At 42.6% G+C, this 20,784-nt stretch overlaps 2 protein-coding genes across 8 annotated transcripts in view; both read left to right on the plus strand.

Moving 5' to 3' along the window:
- Positions 1-1,019: 1,019 nt before the first annotated feature.
- LOC121721121 (DENN domain-containing protein 3-like) lies at positions 1,020-13,444 on the plus strand. Of its 6 annotated transcripts, none has more exons than XM_042107761.1 (25): positions 1,020-1,312; positions 2,239-2,416; positions 3,217-3,487; positions 3,703-3,818; positions 4,167-4,288; positions 4,393-4,504; positions 4,629-4,748; positions 4,973-5,191; positions 5,373-5,488; positions 5,577-5,732; positions 6,087-6,183; positions 6,298-6,401; positions 6,491-6,657; positions 6,879-7,409; positions 7,689-7,757; positions 8,092-8,351; positions 8,489-8,659; positions 9,040-9,169; positions 9,393-9,500; positions 10,304-10,443; positions 11,113-11,273; positions 11,751-11,890; positions 12,216-12,334; positions 12,501-12,638; positions 12,864-13,444. In XM_042107761.1, the coding sequence occupies exons 2-25, from the start codon at positions 2,333-2,335 to the stop codon at positions 13,068-13,070; spliced, it is 3,858 nt and encodes a 1,285-aa protein (XP_041963695.1). In that variant the 5' UTR covers positions 1,020-1,312; positions 2,239-2,332; the 3' UTR covers positions 13,071-13,444. The 6 variants fall into 6 exon arrangements, with proteins under 6 accessions (XP_041963695.1, XP_041963698.1, XP_041963696.1 ...); XM_042107764.1 differs by having other exon boundaries at positions 4,176-4,288; XM_042107762.1 differs by having other exon boundaries at positions 3,220-3,487.
- An 859-nt stretch (positions 13,445-14,303) lies between these two features.
- The window catches only part of ptk2ab (protein tyrosine kinase 2ab), a 52,061-nt gene continuing 45,580 nt past the window's right edge, over positions 14,304-20,784 (plus strand). Inside the window, exon 1 of one of the 2 annotated variants that reach the window (XM_042106600.1) lies at positions 14,304-14,451. Coding sequence is in view for 1 of the 2 variants with exons in the window: in XM_042106594.1 (XP_041962528.1) it covers positions 16,277-16,313 (37 nt within the window). In the remaining variant the exon portion in view is untranslated. Of the gene's footprint in view, positions 14,452-16,026; positions 16,314-20,784 lie in introns of those variants that run through there. The other variant, XM_042106594.1, reaches the window with a different exon arrangement.

Raw genomic sequence — 20,784 nt, forward strand, 5'->3', positions numbered from 1 at the left:
CATTTTAAAGGAACTGCGACCGAGTGAAGAACCTACGTCATGACTTTGTGGATGTATGTATGCAAAACCACTTCCAGTACATTTAGAATTGCACCTACCGAGCCAGATTACATGTAGTGTCTTGGTTTTTGCACATGTGTGTGTCTATATATCTGTATATCTACTTTTGTCTCTTACAGAGAATTTTGGAGATGGATGCAGATGGAGATGTCCTCCATGAATATATATATATAGATGAGGTGGGCTTCAACTTAACAACATAGCATGCGACGTGGACGAAGTATTGTGGCCAGACCCAGCCCGGAGGAGAGATGAAGCCTAGACACACACCCAACCCCCCAACTCCTACCCTCTGCCCAAGCAACACACACACACACACACACACACACAAATACAGTAATAATTTTGTTTACAGTATAAGTATTTGTTTGAAATCAGCTTTTTCCTGGATGTGTTTGGTTTCTGTCCAACTACATGTGGTAGTTGGATTTGTTTTATGTGCTGTACAAATATTGTATTCAATGCAGCAAATGATTTGGAAAAAATAAATATTTTTGGTTTCAATTCTGCTTATGTGTGTTGTGAGTATATTTCACCTTTTCTCTGCAGTTTTATATAGAAATAAACATAGAATTCCATGAAAGACAGAAGTGCTTTAGGTTTTGAACAACAGTGTGTACATGATGTATCCAAAATGTCATATTATGACAAAAGTGTTTGTAATGTGAGGCGAATGTTTGCTTTAAACATGTGTTTTTGACATTTTGAATGTTGTGTGTCATTTTGCTGGAGATTTGAGGCATTTGGCATTTTGTGTGAGCAATTGTTGATTTTGTGTGTGGAGTTTTGAGAAATAGACACAGAGTTTTGAAAACGTGTGTAAACAATTGTAAAAAACTGTAAGAGGGGGAGAAAAGAGAGGGAAGTAAAAGCTGTTAGCTCAGGGAATGCTCACTAGATGGCGTGTGTCCCCCTATAAACGGATTTATTAAGCCTCTTGGTAATTTGATGTTCCTTACTTCCTTCTTAGTTAAAATCAGAAGACAGAAATGTTGCAGTCTTGCAAGTATTGTATGAGTAAAGACTAATTCATTGGTTACGGCCAAATTACATTATAGCCTACTGAATGTCCAATTCCAGGACAGGATAACCAGGAAGAAAGGAGATAGACATCGCGTGGTCTGCGATTGCGACAGACCACTGAATTCTGCAGCTGTGGGAAACAGGACCAACCGAATCCATCGTTATTATTTGTTGGCAGTCTTACACTTTACTGAGTGATGTCTTTGAATTACATATCGACGAAGATCAGGTAGGCTTTTTTCACGTGTCACTTTGTTTCGGTTTGTGCCGTGTTACCTGTTTTGTGACATTTAAGGCTACTGATTTGACAGTACAGCAGTGTGTCTTAAACCCAAAGCAAGCAATCACCGGTAGTTTTTGCAGTCGTGCTGTTGTTGTTGGACTGTACATTTATGAATGCAGCCTTTTTTGGGAGATAACAGATAAGATAGTCAAAACATAAAATGCTTATGTGGACAGGGCTGTTTGTGCAAATAAGAAAGGTCTTCTTGATTTAGACCCAAAATTGAATAATACACTTTTCTGTCATGTGAACCTGTTGCTTTCTTTTTATGTGACACTAGAAGTAGGCACACTAACACACTAAAGGAACGATTGCCCTGTTACAAGGTCAGAAGAAGATTGTTTTGTGTGTGGAGGTGTTCTATGTTCATTGATGTTTCTTTTGTGTGTCATGATCTGAACGGGAAACAAATATGTCAAAATGTCAATATGTCAAAAATTAATGCATGCAATTTATTCCTTCAACAATTTTTGACGAGGACACAGAAACTGACTGTAACATATTTGTTTTCTAAGAAGTTGTCAAATATAACCTCCAATCAGTTTGATGAATGTAAATAGAATGGCGACTACATGGGGCCTATGACCATGTTGCTTGTAGTGTCCTGGTTGGATTTATATCACAGAGGCTACAGCTTTCTAGTTTTTTCATTTTATGCTACTCTGTTGTTCCGGGTCATAGGTCAAAATCTGAGTGAAGTTATTGCTCTGAGGTAGGCTATATAAAAGTCTGATCATGTGCTCAGTAGGATGTACAGCTGGAACATCAGACAGAGCATTGTGTAGGTTACATGACATGCCTTAGTCAAGTTGAAAATCATGTTGGAAAGGTACCTTACCACTATTAGGTTTCATTCTGATATTGTCATGCAGAACCCCCAAATAAGGCTCTCAGGCACACTGAACCAGACTCCAGGCCACAGTACAGTATGTGACGCTGAGAGTTGGAGCACATCCCAGGCCTTAGATGGAGGACCACCTGCCCCCAAGGCTGCTCGAGGCCTGTGTTATTATGGGTGCTACAACTGATAAGCTAAAGGAGGCATATCAGGTACAAGCAAAGTCAAGTCAAGTTTATTTATATAGCGCGTTTCATACACAGAGGTCATTCAAGTGCTTTACATAAACAAAACCAAACAATAATAACAAATAAAAGCATACTGTAGAAGGGCAATACAGTCAAAGCAAAGAATAGTTCAAAGGTGACTAAGTGTCAGAAAGCAGTGATACATTTACAATTTAAAGGACATCTGCCACTATTAGGTGAAAAACAGTTTTGAGGACATTGATAGGCAGAGTGTCTAAGACATGTGGAAGAGCTGAGATTCTGTACCGTTTTTTCAAGTGGTTTGTAGTCTATCAAGCTGAACTCTGACATCAAGTTAAGTTTCCCTCTGTTTGTTGCTGGAAGTTCAGGTTGTTGCAATTGAGCAGATATGTTGAGTCTGATTTTCTCAAATTTACCTTAAAAAGATGAAAACTCATTGCATTTATTAGTTGAGAGAAGTTCAGGTGCTAATTGTGAAAGGGGATTTGTTAACTCAACACAAAAATCAACAGTTGAAAATAGAATACCGTTGTTATTTGAACTTCTGTTCTATATGCAGTTTCTCAATTACCGGTATGTGTTAAAACATTTGAATCGGATTGACTCATGCTGGCTCAACACTTCCATCCACTAGATATTATATTGCCCTTTAGAGACTTTATTTTTATTATTGGATTATTTGGTATTATGTAAAGTGTATTGAAACCATATGCTGCATGGTGATTTTGCACTCTAAATAAATTGATTGATTGATTGATTGATTGATTGTTGACTTCATACAAGGCCTCCCTTTGCTCTCCCAGAACCATCAACAAGGAAACACAGCCGTGTCTCCGGTATTGGAGGCTGAGGTTTTGCAGGTTCATGTGCCCCCTTTTGCATTAAAGGACAAAGCTGCAGAATGTGTGGGGCCAGCAGCTTTCAGTAGGGTTCAACGCAGACGCTCCTTCATCAAGAAAACAGAGAGACCAGTGGTGGCGCCAGGTCATTCTCCTGGTGGGGAGGAAACTACCCAAGACATCAGCGTGCCAAAAGACATTGACCTTGGAGGCCTGCCTCAACTCTGCTTTCCGGGTAACTGCTAGTGTTATCACAGTGATATCTGTGATCAGTCAGTGACAACCACAATCATCTTCACGCCTGCTTTTAAAAATAGGCTACCACAGAATGCATGAGTACAAGTACAAAAGCTTCCTCTACGTAAATGTACAAGTGATGTCCCACTTTTTCTTCTTGTCTTTTTTAATGTGGTGAAATACAATGATTGTAACTTGTATGTTTATATATAGGAGGTCTGACTGTTTGGAGTGAGCCAAAAGAGCCCTGCTTTCATTTCTTGGTGTTCACTGATGTGTTTGGAAATCAAACCCATGGAGTTGTGCTGCAATACTGTAGGCCAGTTCAGGTGTGTGCCTTTTAACTCCCTTCATGTTCCCCAACATATCTAACTCACACATACCGTGGTCTTAACGAAAAGTAATAATGTAAAGAATTAAGGGTATCTGATTTAGTCTTGTGTAGTGAAGCCCTCTCAGAACTCTGAGTACACTCTTGGCTTTGGCCCTTCCAAAAGAGAGTAGCAATAATAGAACAATGCACGTATTTGTCAGCAGGAGTTTGGGCTGTTGCCATGTGTATTAAGTGCATTAAACATAGAACTATAATTTCCATGTGTTCACGTGGGTGAGCAAGACAGCACACATTTCTTTCACATTACCTGTACTCAAGCCAGTGAATTCCTGTGTGTTTCCAGTTGTTTCAGGATAGCACTCTTCAGCAGAATGGAACTAAGGTTTCCCGACTCTACACCACCTATGGTGTCTGTGTAATATCAAAGTACCCCTATTACAATGCCTTGAGGGATTGTCTGTCATGGTGAGAAGTAATAGTCAATGATGATCACTTTTTTCCATTTGATTTCTAAAGTCTTCTGAAGTCAGTTAAATGTTCTTGTCTACTTGGTTTGTTTATGGAAACAGTCTTCTGAGTCAGCTGAAAAATTGTCGGATAACGGATGTAGATCAACGTGTGAAAGAATTCTCTGCCAAACTCGCTCTGGTGCCCATTCCACCCCCTGGAGATCTTCATGTGGTTGGTTTATAATAATATCCATTATTGTTATTATTATTAATTAAGAAGCCACATTGGATGTCAATATAAAGTGGTAAAAAGGGGTGTGATCAGCAGGATATGTCTGTCATCTTCTCTTTGGCAGGTGTTTAGCCTGAGCCCCCTGGTCATTGTGCTTCCTTCCAGGGAAGACAAACACTACCCTGTGGTAGATCTCGATCTACACCTCCCTTTTCTATGCTTTCAAACAAGGGAACTTTTGCAGGTTTGACATGAGTTTTCCAGATGTTACATGATGATTGTTATAGGAGAGTCTTGTGTATTCTTTTGTATGTTAAGTGAAAAACAACTAATAAGCTCCATTGTCATTATTGCACAGCTGGATGAGTAAATGCACCTTGCCCATTCATGTGGACGCTTGCCTGCCCCATTCAAATATGGCCCAGTTCAAATGAAGAGTATCTCATCAGTCCTCTCTGTCTTGGGCAGATCATCACAGCCCTCCTGGCAGAGCGGCGGATCGTGTTCTTCTCCAGCGACTGGGCACGGCTGACGGTGATGGCGGAGTGCTTCATGCTTTACATCCACCCGCTGCACTGGCAGCACCCACTGGTGCCCACCCTCTCCCACCAGATGCTGGACTTCGTCATGGCACCCACCGCCTTTCTCATGGGCTGCCACCTCAGCCACTTTGAGGAAGTGTCCGCGGTAAACCTTTGAAATGAGTCTAATCAAGTGTCCCATGATTAGCTCAAGGTTTCCTAACATAGCTACTCTGCTGGGAAATGTCTCCTGTGTTTCTACCCTAGAGCAGGTTTCCCAAGATGGGTCGCAGAGTGCATGTTTCCATTTTGCTAGCGTATATCCTTTCCCCCTGTTGATTCTACAGGAAACAGATGACCTGATTTTAGTCAACATCGATGACGGGACAGTGTCCTCGTCCAGTTCAGAACTCACTGACCTACCGGCTGTGCCCTTAGCCGCCACTGAGTGCTTCAGGACACGGTAGGACATGTGTGCAAAGAGACCCTTCCCACTTTGGCAGAGGTGAAGATGGCGTTAGTGAGTAAGTGTGATGGCATGTGTTGTGCAGGAGGAGAGGCCTTCAGCTTCACTTTGACCTGGAGGTGAGCCAGCAGGGCACCAACACCACGCTGAACGAGCTGCGGGCACACAGGCGCACCTGGCAGCAGCGCCTCAACTGGGAGATCCAGAACATCACCCTGGAGCTCATCGTCAACATCTTCAGGTCAGCTGCTGAGCTGTGAACGCTGGTAGTGGGACCCATCTCCTGGTGATCAATGAGAGATCAATTCTCAAACCCTTCAAATCACCAAAACCCTTTTCCATCCTTGTTTCAATGTATACTACTAATATGTAATCGTACAGAGCATGTGACAGTATGTCAGAGTTTATTTATTTTACCCAGGAAATATGAAGATCTTTCAAATGTGGCATTTACTGAAGCTGTTCAGTTTGTAGTCTTTGCCTTTGTGCCTTTTGTTATGCTCTTTATCGTTGTTTAAATTTGTGAATATTAATCTTAAGAAAGACGTTTGGTTAAATTGATTTGATTAAACTGAATGAGTGCTTCTTTTCTCAGGGGTCTGGCTGATCATCTGAACTATGAGCACAGAGTCTTTAATAGTAAGGAATTCCTCAAATCCAGGGAGCCTTCTGACCAGCCCTTTTATAAAGAGGTGATGAAGCACGATTTAGAGGCCGTCCCTTTAATTAAGATGGTAGGACAGTCACTCAGACTCATAGTCAATCCCCCTGTCACCTGTCAAACCTTATTGATCTGTTCACCTCAGGTGTTGGAGAGCCATATTTTCCACTCCTTCTTGAAAGATCGGTTGAATCGCAAGATGGATGCCTACACTCGCATGGAGCAGAGCTCTCGCTCTGAGGCTGAAAAGTAGGCAGTGTTTGCACATTCACTGCCTTTTTTTCCCACTTGTTAATAGTTGTCCTCTCCCGTTGATATATTAAACTTACTCTCCACAGAGTAAAAGTCATGATTGACACTCTTCGTCGGCCCACTATGAAGGAGATGGGGCGTAGGAGCAGCAACTATGAGAACTGTGTGAACAAGAGGCTTGGCACCAGTCTGCCCAATCTCAGGGAGGAGCAACACCTCAGCATCCTCCGGCAGACGTCAGTGACCGAACCACGTAAGAGCACCACAGTTCACCTGCACCGTTGTCTCTGTTCGGCTGATTTCAGATCAGACCGTTCACTGGCATTTATTTTATGCACATTTAGGAGTGGGGCTACTGAACAGTGATAGTATAAAAAACATCTCCCTTTCTGCATTGCACTAAAACAGTGCAAGAGAGCAATGCACTAAAACACTGACCCAAACCATCTTATGTTTGAAATGTTTGTTATCCAGCTTTGAAGATCCGGCAAAAACATGTCAAGCAGTTCAAGCTGCCAGATTTCCACCCCCACTTGTCCTATCAGTACGTGCAGGACTACTACGCTGACCTGGTGAGCCTTCTGGGCAAAGCCATCTCCTTCACACCCCGTGAGAGCTCCTCCCTGCTGGCGCGCTACTACTACCTGCGCGGCGTGGTCAACACCATGTGCGGCCGCAGGCTGGACGCGCTCAGCGACTTCCAGAACCTCAACCACACGGACGTGGAGATCTTCCCCGCAGCACTGGTCAGGGCGCTGGTGGACTCGCTCCAGCAGGAGGAGCAGGCGCAGGTGGAGCGCCGGCCCGAGCTCAAGCGCCTGGTGTGCAGGGTGAGGAGCAGCGAGAGCGAGGAGACTGCTGTCCAGCCCACCGATGACCACGTGAAGAAGTTTGAGATGCCCAAGACCCACATGCCACTGGAGGACTTTGTCACGCATGTTCAGGAATCGGGTATTGTCAGAGATGTGAGCACCATCCATCGCCTGTTTGAGGCACTCAGTGTGGGTACGATAAATATATGTTCATGTTTTCATTTCTTGTTGTCACATTAAGTTGTCACATTATTATTGAAGGTTTTCAGTCATGTTATAATTATGTCTCCTTTAGTTTGGCTTTAAGGAGGTTTATATTGCATTTTGAGCATTATGAGCTAGTCCAGATGTACCTGTAATCTGTAGTTTGTGGACAGGGCAGTGTGTTAGTAGATTTCTAATGAGAACGCTCTCACGAACATAATGAGAAAGCTAGATATCAGTGCTATCATCAATTAATTCATTCTCACAGTTAAAAGTCAGGATCCTGCTGGACAGACCATTTCCCACTCATGTTTTTACATTCCCTCCATACTGGGTGGTAAGCATGCATATTGTCACCATTTTCACAGACTACAACACCTTTGCTGGCAAAGCCTGAACAGCAGTTTGCTAAGCAGTTTGCTTAGCTGTGTAGTGAATAGGATTGGGGGGTCATGTTGTGTCATGGAAAGATGCTCCAATGCTGCATTGCATGGTGACCACCTGCATGGCTTTGCCGCGTCTCTGCAAACTTTCTTCCTGTAAGGAGCAGATATTTACATCACATGGTGGAGGTTTTCAAAATCCTCATCTCATTTTGAGAATGGGTGAGTTGAACCGATCTTGTCCTTTGTTTCAGCAAACACACCTAACAGACGTGTCTGTGCCTGCAGGAGCGCGGAAAGAGGTGGACCCAGACACGTTTTGTGATTTCTACACCTTCTGGAAGGGCATGGAGGCTGAGGCGCAGGATGTGAACCTGCCCACTGAGGTCATTGAACAGCTGGACAACAACGAGTGTGTGTATAAGCTCTCCTGCTCAGTGAAGACCAGTTATGGCGTCGGCAAGATTGCCATGACCCAAAAGCGACTCTTCCTACTTACTGATGGACGGAGAGGATTTGTGGACATCACTAAGTTCAGAGATATAGTGGTATGTCCTGTGGAGTCCTATGGAAAACCATAGAGCTTGTCCTCACTTAAAATGCGAGTGCATGGGTCATATTCTGTGAATTTCCTCTTTCTGCACTATGATAAAGAATGGTGACAAGTCTTTGTATCCAAAAACAGGAAGTAAAGATCTCTTCAGCTCAGTTCGTGGTTTTGCGTATCCCATCACTGAGGATCAAGAGCAGCCTGAAGAAAGAAACATTTGAGGCCAATCTGAAGTCGGAGTGTGATCTGTGGAGCCTGATGATTAAAGAAATGTGGGCTGGGCGAAAGATGGCCGATGACCACAAGGTATTTACACTTCTTGCAGACTTCATGATTGCCGATGAAGGCCCTTCTGAGCAGATGTATTTGGTAGAAGATGTCACCTTCACCATCCAGCAGTCAGTATACCATCTGAGTTGCAAATGGCTGCTGTGTCTTTTAGGTACTCCCAGTGTAAAATGGATAGATCACACTGTGTGTTTTGCTAAGGCCAACAGGATATCCCTGCCTCTACCCCTCGTTAACATAGTGGAACAGAGTATGTTATCTGTCCCTCACAGTTGGCCGACTGTGGCTCACGGGTGTTTTAAAGTCCTGATATGGTACTACAATAGTTCCAGAAACAACCGAAGATTCAAATACTTCCCGTAACACACTTGTCAATGCATGTTTACATGTGCTTTCAGGATCCTCAGCACATGCAACAGGCCCTTACAAATGTCCTCCTCATGGACACTGTGGTTGGCTGTCTTCAGCCACAGAAAGGCATATTAGCAGCTTCTAAACTGGCTTATTATGACCGGATGAAACACGAGGGTATGTATGCCTCCCCCTTATACCTCAGCAAGGCCTGTTTGAAAGTTATGCTTGTTTAAGTTATTATGTAGTCAGCCTCTATTAGGGAGGGGTGTTTGGTGTGTCTGTGTGTGTGTGTGTGTGTGTGTGTGTGTGTGTGTGTGTGTGTGTGTGTGTGTGTGTGTGTGTGTGGCTATTCTGAAGGAAGTTTAATGATGTGTGTTTTTCCACTATGGCTGCTCAGTACCAATGACCGTCCCAAAGACGACCTCTGAGACTCTGAAGCACAAGATTAACCCCTCTCTCCACATGCCCTCTCAGCAGACCGTGGATGTGCTGCTCTACACTCCAGGTACAGTATGGCCACATACACATGCCCTATAGCGGCCACATTCACCCAACGGAATGTGTAGGTAACAGCCATGCTAAATACCTAAGTACTTGACCTAAGCAAAATGTCAACCATGGGCTGACGCAACCCGTCAATTTCGCTGTAACGGTAACGTTATAAATACCACATCACACATACCATCTCATGGTATATACCTGGAGAGTTTGGCTTGCATTGGACTGGTCAGGGCTGTTTGTGTTTTCCTGGATGGTCACATGCCTGCATGATGTAGAATGGTGCTAAAACTGACCAATTTGCATTAGTGACACAGCTGATCTGAAACAAGAGGTGCATTGAGTGTCTTGACCCAGATGCTCTAAATTCACTGCTGGAACTGAGCCAGGAGCCTGCTCAGTGGATCTCCAGTTCCTGGACAGGCTGAGGAGCCTTACTCCCCACATCACCAACAGGGCCCAGAAGATGTCAATAAAAGTGTTTGTCTAGCTCTCACTGGATAGCAATCTTAGAGCGTAACATGTTTTTGTCCAAGTTGTTTTCCATGAATGTATTGTGCGCCTCATGCTCTTCATCTGACCTGGGATTTTGTTCTGACAAAATTTAATTATGACCATTTATTTATGGCTCATTCAGTGTATTTATATAAATATTTATTGACGTTGGTGGCACTTGATTGTGTTGTATAAAGTGTTGGTTAATTGAATTCTAAAGTCGTAAAAGTGTTGTGTAAAGGGTGCTTTTTAGGGTCAGGAGGGATGAGCTTGGGACTGACTCAGTGCCTGTTGTTTGTCCGGCTCCACCTGCAGGCCAGCTGGGGAAGTCCGACGTGGATGGAGACGGGAACCCCAAGTTGTGGTGTGCCCTCAGCCACGGGAGAGTGGTGCTGTTTGATGCAGCCAGCTGGTCCATGCAACAGAACTGCATTCAAGTGGGAGTACTGCCAGTAGTACGTCACTCACAGTCTAAACACACACTGTGATATCTACAAAAGAGGAAGCAATATCTCACTGATTCTTTATTTAGACTCCTTTGGTCAGTAGCCCTCACATGGATTAAGCCTTGTTCTAGACTAAAAGAGAAATTCAGTGAAAATCTCCATTAAAAATAAGATGTAAGTCTAAGACTCTCCATTGAAACAAGCTGTTAGTCTAGGACTAGGGCTTAATCCATGTATGGGAAACCACCCCCTACTGTGCATGACTGCAGTGTTCTTGGATATTCATAAGCCCAAGGTCAGGAGAACATGTCCTGTAAAGTACCCAGAGGAAGAGGAGGAAGGTGCATGTCACTGGTGGTGAAAGGCCAGGAGTAAAGGAAAGGAGTTGCCGTTTCTGGATGTCGGAAAGTGTTTTGGTTTTAAAACAAGTCACCAATATTGCCACCTGGTGGTAATAATATGATGCACCATCATTTAAACAACTTGGGCATTATTTCAATTGAATAAGTGTTTTGTCTAATTGAGCACAGTAAAATTCCATGCAAAAATGAGAGACAAAGGAAAAGAGGAAAGGACAGTGCTGTCTTTGCTATTTGCATTAACCTAGTTAACTGGATGTCCACGTGTCCACATAGTGTATAATGTATGAATAAGAGTAGCTCTCTTTGGTGTCCTCAGAGCTGTATGCTTGGGCTGGACCAGGAGCAAGTATGGATCGGCTCTCAGGATTCCACCATTTACATCATCAACACGCGCCGCATGTCCTGTCACAAGCAGCTGACTGAACACCGCAGCGAGGTCACAGATCTAGTCCTGGAGGATACACAGGACACATTCAGGTGACTCGCATGGATATACACCATTTAGCCATTAAGTTAAGGCACTATATGACTTGACATCTGATCTAAAATGCATAGAAATATAAATAAATATGTACCGGTAGTTACATAAAAATGATGTGTGTGCAGTTTTCAGTAACTGATAAATACCCGTACTCACCATTGGAAATTGATAGGCGACAAGCTGAAAAATCCTTTTCAATCTGCAACAATCTAGTTTAACAATTGTGTGTTGCGTTACCCTGGCTATCAGTCACCAGGTGGCAGTATCACACATGCATTCCACACAGAAATCTCATATGATTCTGACCCACTATAAAAGAGCGTAGCAAAGCCAGCATCATGACTTCTAGACTAGTCTCCATCCCACTACACACCGGGGTTCATTCAAGTATGCAGTAAACGCTATATGCATGCCACATATGCAGTTCTACAGTTCCATGGTAGTTGTTGACTGAAATCCTCATCTTCTCATAGCCCAACATTGGCCTACTCGTGCAGTCTTGATGGTATGGTTATTGTCTGGGATGTCTCTACCCTGAAGATGAAAAGGCAGTTTCACCTGAGCTGTCACAAACTCACCTCTCTGCAGCTGTACAATAGGACGCTGTGGTGCTGTAAGTATCTTGAGGAGCTGAACCTGTCAGACACATATGCTTCAGAGACTGTGATCACTTTTCACGTGGTTGATGCTTCGTAAATACTGATACTATTACCCAGTGACTAGTTGTTAGTGTAGCTTTTCTGATTAGTGCTCTCTTTCTCTGTTTCTCTCAGGCTAGTCCATTTCATTTGATAGCGTGTATCATTCTACACTTTGTTCATATGCTTGGTATTTGTGTAGATTGGGATTAAGAAATAATTGATGATATATTGTAAGGTCACATATAGTGTATAGGTTGCTTTCTTAGTCAGGCTTCTTGTTTTGATATGTATGTCCAGGTGCCCAAGATTGCATCATGGAACTGAGGAAGACTGGACTTGTGCAGCGTAAGATCTGCTTGCTACAGGATCCCACAAACCCTCCTTCTCCCTTCAACGGGTTCATCGTCTATTTAGAGGTTTGTGAGCATGCAGCTGTGATGTTCATGTGTGCTATTCCACCCTCAGTAGCAAGAAAGTTCCAACAAACTGTCAGTTTGAAGGTGTGAGAGTTCATCTACTGTATGTGTTTGTCCAGCGATGGGCTGTATCACATGTTCCTCTGCGCTCCTGTCTCCTCCTCAGAGGGAGCAGATATGGACCAGTTGTGCTAATTCATCTGAATTATGTGTGTGGCACTCTGACAATCTGGAGAAGCCCTCACAGAGGATAACTCTGCCTGACTGTGCTGGAGTCACCTGTATGCTCAAGGTCAAGAACCAGGTGGGTGGTTTTCTTTCACTCTGTCATAATGCATCCAAAACGTGAAAAACTGATTGTCATTCGACTCTTGAAGAGGAGGTGTGCTTTAAAACAGCATTGTGAACTGACAAATCAGAACAATGGCAAACCATCAGTCCAGTCCTTCTCTGGAGTCCTTTACTTCCAGCAAAGATGCACAGTGGTCTTCGTTTTTGTGGAATTAAAATTTGTTTTCACTGTGTCCAGATCTGGGTTGGCTGTCGGAGCCTGAGCGAGAGCCCGGGTCAGGCGGTGGGGAAGATCTTCGTGGTGGATGTGGCCCAGGCTGTGGTGGAGAAGGAGCTGCTGGCTCACACCGACAGCGTCCAGGCACTCTGCTCGGCTGAGGACCGCTATGTGCTGAGCGGCTCTGCCTGCCTGGACGGAAAGATCGCCATTTGGAAAGTAGAGTAAAGTCGAGGGCTCCCTCAAGTCAGCCAATGCTCCTCTTTAGTGCACTTCCAGAGGACAAATCTGGACATGATTTTTGGACAAAAACTGTTGTACTGATGAGGGTCCATCTGCAAGGGAAGCCCATTGCCTCTGTTCTCAGCAGCCTATCTGAATGTCAGACTGCATGACCAAAACTGAACTTTGGTATCTGACTCTTGCGGTATCCTTCTCCAAATGATGAGGCCTTAATGATATCTCATCTACTACTGTAATGTTCAAATACTTTTTTCTCAAATTATAACAATTACAACAAGCTTTATTTTATTTCACTTTCCGTATTTATGTTGTCTGTTGAATAAGTCATTTATAATAAATGGACTTGTTTACAGCCTGAATGTGTTTAAATTATTCAAATGTTGATTAGCTAACAAAAGCCTAACTAAAACAGTGGCAATAATTGATATAGTCTATGATATTGGTGAAACTAACTGGGCGACTCTCTTGTATCACATTTTGGAGACAGAATATTCAGTGTTGTTCTTAATGTTGTGACCAGCATCATCACTGCAGCATCATTGTAGTCTTTCTAGACACAGTGCATGGCCCATAATGTGTGATGTGAACATAATATGAACAGTGTGTAATTGTGTGGTTGTTGTAATGGAGTGCATTCCAAACGCCCATGAGGAAGGCTGTGATTCGTGCTCCCAGTGGGAGATGTGGGAGGATGCCCCACAGTTCTACTGACCGTGTGTGTGTGTGTTGGTGTGTGTGTGTTGGTGTGCGTGTGTGTGTGTGTGTGTGTGTGTGTGTGTGTGTGTGTGTGTTGGTGTATTCTTGTCTGCGAGTGTGCTTTGCAGATGAATGTTAGGGAATGTGCCCTATAACAATGGAGATACACATCTTCTCAATCCTCTTGTAGTTTGTGTAGGTGTTGATGATGACATCTAGGCCTGTGTACAATTCTGTAACTGCTGGGCATGGCAGCTTTGTGCAATCTCATGTGAAGTTATTCTAAGCCATTTCAAGTGAGTATGATACAGTTGATAGATTTTCTCTTAGCCCAGGACTTATATTAAGTTGTGAGGGTCTGTTACAAAACACACCAGACAAGCACCGAGTTCGTCACCTGATGACCACTCAACAGAATTAATAAAGGGCGTTCCTCCTTGGTTGGCCGGGGTTACTGTGCGTCAGCCATATTGAAGCAATCATCCCAAGATGCAGTGCCGTGGTGACAGTGGAAACAGGAGGGAGAGAGTGTAGCTGGCTGAGGAGACAGAGGAGGAAGACCCCACAGAGCCTAAGGAACTACACTCTCCACAGGGTTTACGCGTTTTTGCGGGCAATAGGAACAGTAGTCAAAGGGATAATTTGTAGACTCTTATTTTGCAGGGTAAAGGTAAGTTTTAAAATGCACACGCAAGATGTTAATTGTTAATGCTTTAGAATATAATGTAATAATTGAAATGTTAGCTTGTTAGCATGGGGGCTACATAGGGTTAGCGCGGACCCGTTAGCTGCCTGGGAGGGATGATATTTTGCTGACTCGCAGTCGCATAGTAGCAATTTAAGCATTGTAGATTATTGCAAGGCTACCCCAGCAATTGATGACCATTATGAAATCGGCACGAAGAGGTTAACGTAGTATTAATGCCAGCGGGTGTGTTAACTGTGTTGCAGAGCTGTAGTGTTTTGCCATGCCGAATCACACCAAAGGTTCTTCGCGTAGCATTTTCCTCATCTGGTTGCTTGCTGTTAGACTTGTGTTTCCGTGAATTTCCCCATCTTTTTAACATTCAATATTTCTCGTTGATTGCCTTGCTTTGTGACATATAGCCCTATGAATAATCACACAACAGCAGGGATTTGACGTATCACGCTGGTGCCAAGAACAAAACGCGTTATTTATTCAGAATGCGGCGGTGAGACACATTGTTTCCCGAGCAGAGAGTATGAAGGGTAAGTTGTTTCATTGAAACAACATTTTGAGATGAAAATATCATCGCCTTATTTCTCTGGAAATTGACATGTAGGCATACGCTTGATTTGTTTATGTTTTCATCTCGATACACGCTGTGTGAATTTTGCCTGATGGGACATGGTGCACTAGATCGGTTTGTTTTGAAGTTTGCCACAGGGGAGACTAGTGAGTCCAAGCAATGTCCTCGGGTTACCGTGAAAATTCGTCTATTCCTCTTATCTTCGATAAAAAAATCCAGATAATCAAGCAGATCTGTTGAATTTTAATGATTGAAGTCTGATGCTGTATGCATTTGTGGCATTGCCCAGTTTCAGGTAGCCTAATGATTGGAGACCCATTTAGGCCATGGTAACGGGTGTAGCCTATTTTAAGAGGAAAATACTAGGCTAAATAAATATGAATATGACTTTGAGAACTATATCTCGTTTGGCAAACTCCTATGCCTATATTAATTGTTTCCTTTACCTGCAACTGCATGTAGTCTAATTCAGAAATGTTTTTTTAATCAAACACAAGTGAAGCAGTTATCTTCCACAACAAGGACAGTTGTCAAAGTTATGTTTTTCAGGGAAGCTGTGGAATTGAAATCCAGTCTAGGTCTATTGCCAATCAGTGACTTCAAGACCTGGACTGGATTTCAACCAGTCTAGCTCTTCAACTTTGACAACTGAAAAATAAAACAGCCACTTGTCTGGAAAGCAGTCACATCACAAAAAAGATGATAATTAAAACACTCTCTTGGAAGAAAATGTTTTAATTATCATCTTTTTTGTGATGTGACTGCTTTCCAGACATGTGGCTGTTTTATTTTTCAATGATTATGTGTCAGTGATTTTATTGTCACTCTGATTGTTCTCTGTTGAACGCCGCTTGTTCCTCTAGGTGCGTTTCCATCTTCTCTACATGATCTGACCAATTGGAAGGGAGCCTGCTTATTGACTATTGCGTGTGTGTAGGAGGTGGTGGTTTTGACATGTCATAGCTAGCACTAGGCTAAAGGAGGGGCAGGAGGAGGGAAGGTGGAAGAGTATGTTTCACAGAATACTTTCCGTTTGGTCTCAAACAGTAAGGTGTGTACCATATGCAGCATGTTTTCTTGCCGCCTCAAGCAGCAAGCTGGAAACCTTAAAATCTTGAGTGTTAAGATAAGAACAGTAAGATAAGGGTGTTTAAGGGTTTGTTTTAAGCTGGTCTTCAGATTGTCGATTGGAGAGGCCCTCCTGCCTGAATCCACAGCAGCACCATGCAGTTCTGGAGCCTTCTCAGCTGTGCACAGGGAGGTAAGGACTGTCTGGAAAGACTTCTGACTTTATTTCACTCCCAGGCAACAACGAGAGGCTCAAAAAGAAATGCTACAGAGAAGTTGTTGCTGTTTTCATTGACTTCAGTTTAGGGAAAATAGCCTGTATAGATAAGGGGAGGAATTCACGATCATGTTCATCATGTACGCTCTTGCATGTGGGTGCATTCTGAAAACATCAGTCAGGTTTTTTGCGACATTTGTGAGGTTGCTGTTGTGAAATCTCTCCTAATTGTCTTGGCTTTCGTCTTTGAGGAGAATATGGTTGCCTAACTCAGCGGTTGAGAATTTGTTCTTTAGTAGTCCTGCCCTCAGCTGTGCTTCATATTTTGGATGTTAATGTGACCAAAGGAATTCCAGGAGAGTTACCTCACTGACGTGCACTGCTTCAGGGTATACTTCCTCTCTTATAGAATGTTTCTGATGCACAGTTCAAAGCTAGCTGTCTAAAAGATAGCTTACATTCTTAGCTATTAGTAAAGCTGATGGTCACAAGTCATGTTTATAACTTTCTTGGGGTCTAGACTGAGTGACTGAATACATATCTATGTAAATCTTGCTTCAAGTTACAACCAAGAAACGCCTGATGAGATCTGCATCCCACATCATAACTTTCAATGGAGTGTAACACCAGAGAAGTATGGCAAAAGATAACAAGGACTGCTAACTGCATGAATCTTTAGCTTGGCTAAGTAGGCAAGTAGATTCTTGACACAAGTAAAGGCATGTAGCATTAATAACTATTTATCTCTGCATTTGTGTTTAATTAAAGACAGTAGAACACACCGTCATCTATAGAATGATACTGAAGTAACATGTCAAAACAGAAGATGTGGTTTGTCTATGAACTGTTTGTGTAATTTTGCCTGCATTATTTACCACACGGAAGTATGTCTTTACTGAAGAGAGAAATGATGGGCACCTCTCCTCTACAACATATCCCTAAAGACCCTAACGTTAAACAGGTGCATAGCTTTTACTAGTTTCCAGTTCAAATTGAGATGAACAGTATCTCATTGCATTGCTTTGTTGAAGTTCTGATTCTAGCACAGTTCATGCTGTGATTGTACTTAGTTCAGAACCTCTATATTTTAGTATTTTTAGTTGTGTGAGCTAAGGTGTGTTAATTTTTAGTAAAAAAAGCTCTGATGACAGTGAGACTATTGATATCTGCTGTGCCCAGAAGGGAAGCTAAGATAATGTGAACAGAACGTGACTATGGAGAAAGAGGAAGTTATTTTCATATTGGTCATATTGATTGTATGTTCATTCGTGTTATGAGAGAATATTGATCTGATTTAACCTTTGTTATTGCATTGAACAATATGCCAGCTGAGCTCTTGTTTGCATCAGTCATATTTTTCTACCACATTTTCTAGAGAATGAAAGTCATCTGTCAGTTGTTAGACTTCTTTCCAGCTTCCATAATGTCAAGGGCTTTATCACTATGAGTTTACAGTTGAATGTCCGCACAATAGATGTGACTGACTTAGTTCTGTCACCAGATTGGATGGGATCTGTCGGGTGAGGAAGAGCAGAGATAGAGATTATGGAAGAAATGGTGACCTACTCTTACTACTAAGCTGGATGTTTTTGTGAAATACAATTTAAAAAAATAGTTTAAACACATACTGTGGAAGTGTTTGAGATTTAGTCTCGCATCATAAAGTGATGTACAGTATTATCTCAAGTAAAGCATGGCGTTTACAACACTATGGTGATGGGGTTGATTAAAAAGGAAGACAGAGTATGCATACCCTAGATGTACTGTAAATCAAACAGGATAAAACAAACCTTTTCTCATTTCATTTCAATCTTCTAAGTCTTAAAGGTACACTATGCAAGATTTTCACCCTAATATAACCTTTACAAAGCCAATTTGATGGCAAACGAACTTGTAATAGGGGAATCGTTCACCTAGCATAGCCATATAGCACAGCCGTAGCGAGTCACTAAAAAGAGAACCAGCCATGCAACTTCAAGAATAGTCGACCCGAAGACCTTAAGTGAGAATCGTGAAACATTACCTTGTCAGTAGATATAGCTCTATGGAGGCTCTTTGCCTGTTGGTAATCCTTCGCCTCCACAACAAAAACATTTTCATTGTACAGGGGCAGCAAGCCACGAGAAGTTGCCTATTTACTAGAGATGCACCGATATGGAATTTTAGGGCCGATAACGATAATAACCAATATTTATTGGTTTGTTGTGGCCGATACCAATACGATAACCGATAATATTACTCTTGAAAAAAAAATTGTGAAAAGCATTTAATAAGCATAATTTTATTGCAGTAATTTTACCTACCACCAAATGATGGACAGAACTCATAATAGTCCTCAATAGTACGGCAGTCAACAACATAACAGTAGCCTAGCCCTACAGTATGTGTGGCTCCTTTAAGTGAACCTGACATCAGTGAATTGCGAGTGAGTGGCTAGAGAGTTTGAATCGTTTTCATTTAGGACTAAACGCTCATAAATGGCTCAGCTTGGAATAAGCTACAGTATAGCGACCAAATCAGAGTTTGTGAGGGAAACTTAGGTTTAGTTTTTCACTGAGGGTAACTGAATAAAGCTGCAACTCCTCAGACTGTATCTTATGTCCGTCTACTCTGTTGCGCACAACCTGCTGCAGCAGAAATGAAAGGCGTTAGCCCCGAAGGTTTTAATAACTTATTATGATGACCTGTCTGGAACTGAAGCACGAATGGTTAGCATATTTCTAGGTAATAATACAAAGCCCAAGCTAAAGTAATGCAAATATAACACTAAAACACAGCTTAGAACTAGGCCTACTTATGTGCTCGTCCCACTAACGAGTTTGTTTATTTGTTTCCCCGACCAGCGCGGTAAAGTGCAAACACACCAGCACAAGACGGCTCTAGATAGGGCTGAGCTCCGCTCTGTTAAGGTTAAATGGCGGATCATTCACGAGAGGATTTTGAGATGCACAGATTCCCAAATGAACGCATATCCACAGATTTTGTTAGAGTGGTGAAATACATTCACACCGCTGACATTATATTGAAGAGTAGGCTTGCTCAGTGTAGGCTTGCTCAGTGTAGCCAGACGGACCTTACGTAGGCCTATATTAGGACTTTAAAAAATATCGGCGCAAATTATCGGCCAGAATTCTATTATCGGACCGATAATAATATTTTCATTTTTTCACTTATCGGCTAATAATATATCGGCCGCCGATATATCGTGCATCCCTACTATTTACAATGGCAGAGTAAAATATAAATATATCAAGACTCTAGGGGGAGCTCTACAGTCGCCAAACATACCTGGAACTGCATAGTATACCTTTAACTATACTCCTACAGATGTGGCTATGTTTAGGTATGTGCATGATGTCAGTTTTGTCACCAGGATGGTCAGTATGGACCATCGGCGCAGCACCAACATTATGTCTGTGTCCGAGCAGGCTGAATGTGAATGAATTTGTTTAAGCACTGGTTCAGGGTCAAGGAAAATCTAAATCCTAGTACACTACTCATTATTTTAGCAGATTCTTTTATCTTAAGCAATATACGGTAAAAATATATATATATATATATGTTTATATTAGTACTGTGCGTTTGCTTGAGACCTGTTGATTCAATGATAATTTAATGGATTTCATGCAAATCAGTGTTAAATAGAAGGACACACAAATGCTCACATAGACATTTGTATAGATGCTTGCGCCATTTGCTTTACCAAGTGACCAAGTGGATGCACTGTAGACAGAGCCCATATGGCAATACTGCATGTCGTTATTTAAGCTAGATCCTCATGGCTTGGTCTGATGCCCATGCAGTGGAACTGGAGGGGATGAAAGCTCGTTTGGGGGAACAGTGAAGTATGCACATGCTCGCTAGTTTACATGTGGAAGCAAAGTCAGTTATATCATTAAGCATCTGAATTTTGTACATTTCAAAGGCACTCAGTTGAATTTGGCTCATTCATTTGTTTATGCTCAGATCCTTGAACTGCAGTGTACAGGCGGGGTGGTCAAGCTCCTCATGAGGGAGAGAAAAAAATCCTCTAGAATGAACCAGCTGTTTGGGACAGTTGTTTGAAATCAGACTCACTTTCACTGAAGTCTGTCCACGTGAGGCTGACTGAGCTTTTGGTGGCGTTGTGTAGGTGCGGAGGAGGACATTCAATCAGTCTTATGCATGCAGTAGTTCCCATGCTGTTAAGACGTGTCTTCCTCTGTCCTTAATCTGCGGTCAGTGCTGTGGCTAAGCTGCTCTTCTCCAGCTGCTGCAGTCCTAAATGAGGGCCATTTGAGGGTGTTTGTGTTGCAGACCACAGATCATTTTTGCTCCAAAGCAGGAGGGTTTCATGAGGGGGACTAAACTCAGACACTACTACCTCAAGGACCTAAATGCACCGTTTCACACTGTTATCATAAATGTTCTCAGTACTATACCACCACTGGCACTGCCTCTGCATAGA

This window comes from Alosa sapidissima, chromosome 10, assembly GCF_018492685.1.
Source record: "Alosa sapidissima isolate fAloSap1 chromosome 10, fAloSap1.pri, whole genome shotgun sequence".
NCBI lineage: Eukaryota > Metazoa > Chordata > Actinopteri > Clupeiformes > Clupeidae > Alosa > Alosa sapidissima.